The sequence below is a fragment of the Aureococcus anophagefferens genome (genome assembly GCF_000186865.1).
Source record: "Aureococcus anophagefferens unplaced genomic scaffold AURANscaffold_14, whole genome shotgun sequence".
Lineage (NCBI taxonomy): Eukaryota > Pelagophyceae > Pelagomonadales > Pelagomonadaceae > Aureococcus > Aureococcus anophagefferens.
The window spans coordinates 1,036,899-1,039,137 of NW_008705574.1; the positions used below are offsets into that span (position 1 = coordinate 1,036,899).

Consider the following 2,239-nt stretch of genomic DNA (forward strand, 5'->3'; position numbering starts at 1 on the left):
GTCTACATCACGCTCGAGGACATCGACCACGTGTCCTCGGAGAAGATGACGCTGACGTTGGGGGAGTCGAAGCGCGACGCCAAGTTCACCGTCGACATGCCCGACGCGGGGCAGGAAAAGGGTGATTCAACGTCGCTTCAATGTGAGTGTTCCGCGCGCGTCCGTTCTAGAAAAAGCATCCACGCTTCGAGAGCGCTCCGAGAGATGATCGCTCGTCCAAAAATCAGCCGAAACGAGTGGAAACCGGCCGAGCTAGAAGCCTTTGAAGTTGGGAATTTCGCACTCTTGTCCTGCCCAGGCCCGACGGCCGCCGCTTCTTCACGGCTTCGGCCGCGCTCCTCAAGCGCGAGGTCCGCAACCCGAAAATCATCCGCAAGCGCGGCAAGGACACGGTCGTCTTGAAGTTCACGAAGTGCGAGGAGCGCACCTGGGGCCCTTGCTTCGAGAACTACCACGAGATCTTCCCCGCGCCGGGCCGGACCATGGCCCAGGACATCCGCGAGCGCCTCCAAAACAAGAAGGCGTCGGCGTAAGTCACCCAGGAGGCCCGTGTTAGCGCGCGCCGACGCGGCGCGTCTGGGGGAGCGCGCCGTCGGACCGGCCGTCGACGGCGAAGTCGACGAAGCACCGCTCGCAGACGTCGTACTCCGTCGCGTGGAGCACCGTCGTCTCGCCCGACGCGCACGTGTAGACCGCGCCCCGCGGCGGCACGGGCCGGTCGCACAGGTCGCAGATCACCGACGACGTGCCCCGCGCGACGTCCGCGTGGAGCAACGTCCGCGCGACGGTCTCGAGGTCGCCGCGATCGCCGACGTCCGGGAACTCCGTGCAGACCCGCAGGTAGCGCGCGAGGCCGTCCATGCGCAGCAGCGCGCCGCCGCAGACGCACCGCGGGCCCGCGTCGCCCGCGGCCGCGACCGCGAAGGCCGCCGCGGCGCCGTCGGTGCCGTGCGCGGCCCGCACGGCCGCGACGAGCTCCGCCTTCTCGAGGTACGCGCCGGGGTCGAGGCCCGACGCCGCCGCGAGCGCCTTTAGTCGTTTGACGCCGAGCCCCTTCAGGTACGCGCCGACGTCCGCCGCCGCGGGCCGCAATTCCCCGTGGTCCTCGCCGTAGCGCCGGAGCCGCCGCGTCATGAGCGGCGCGGCCTGGCCCGCGAGGCGGTTCACGACGGATTCCACGCGGTGCTGCGCGGCGTCGGCGTCCTCCGCGCCGGCCGCGCCGCCGCCGGCCGCGACGGAGAAGACGAGCGCGCCCTCGCCGCCCCGCGCGTCGGCGTCGAAGTCCACGTCGACGGCGACGCGGCACGTCGGGCAACTCGCCTGGCCCCTCGCATTGAACGACGACGCCAGGGCCCGGTCCCAGCAGCGGAAGCAGTAGGACACGGCGCAGGCGCAGGGCAGCGCGACGACGTCGCGCGCGTCGAGCGGCTCCATGCAGATGGCGCACTCGCTGCCGTCGTCGAACTCGGCCATGGGTCGCGGCGGCGCGCGGCGTCCGGCGCCGGGCGAGTGCGACGAGTCTGTCGAGTGGCAGCGTCGAGCGAACCGAGTCTGTCGAGTGGCAGCGTCTCCGCGCGCCGGCCTCGCCCCACCTTGAGCGGCGTCGAGCAGCACCTTCTCTATTGAGATTGGCATTGCCCTGCAGTTGCACTTCCCTACAGGCTTAGCAGCCGGACACGTGCGGCGCGATCGAAACGGGTGTGTAGCTTCGCCCCCCCTAGGAGGCGGCGGCGGGCCCCCCGAGGGCGGCGGCCTTGTCCTTGGCGACCTGGACCTCGACGGCGAGGGCGACGAGGTCCCGCTTGCGGACGTCGTCCACGGGCGCGCCGTCGCGCGCGAGGCGCTCGAGGAGCGCGTTCGTCTTCTTCTCGGCCATGGCCGCGTAGGACGCCGCCCGGTCCGGGACGTCGGCCGCCGGCACGAGCACGACGCTTTCGCCGCCCTCGCCCTCGAAGGCGACGTCCGCGGAATCGTCGGCCGCGGCGTGGTCCGCGTACGCGGCCCCGAGCGACGCGACGCAGGAGAGGAAGCGCGTCTCGTCCTCGAGGCTCAACTCGTCGTCGACGGACTCGTAGTAGTCGACGCAGGCGCTGAACTCGACGACGGCGTCGGACCAGCGCGCCTCGTCGACGTTCAGGCCCGCGAGCTGTTCCGCGCACCGCGCGGCGGCCGCGCCGTCGCCCGCGGCGAGGAAGATGGACCGCGCCTGGTCCACGAGCTTCCACGCGATCGCCGCGTG

At 71.5% G+C, this 2,239-nt stretch overlaps 1 protein-coding gene across 1 annotated transcript in view; it reads right to left on the reverse strand.

The window, feature by feature from the left end:
- Positions 1 to 552: 552 nt before the first annotated feature.
- The window catches only part of AURANDRAFT_65446 (hypothetical protein), a gene marked incomplete at both ends in the record, with an annotated part of 8,833 nt that continues 7,146 nt past the window's right edge, over positions 553 to 2,239 (reverse strand). Inside the window, 2 exons of the mRNA XM_009040268.1 lie at positions 553 to 1,464; positions 1,769 to 2,206. Of these exons, the coding sequence (XP_009038516.1) occupies positions 553 to 1,464; positions 1,769 to 2,206 (1,350 nt within the window). The remainder of the gene's footprint in view (positions 1,465 to 1,768; positions 2,207 to 2,239) is intronic.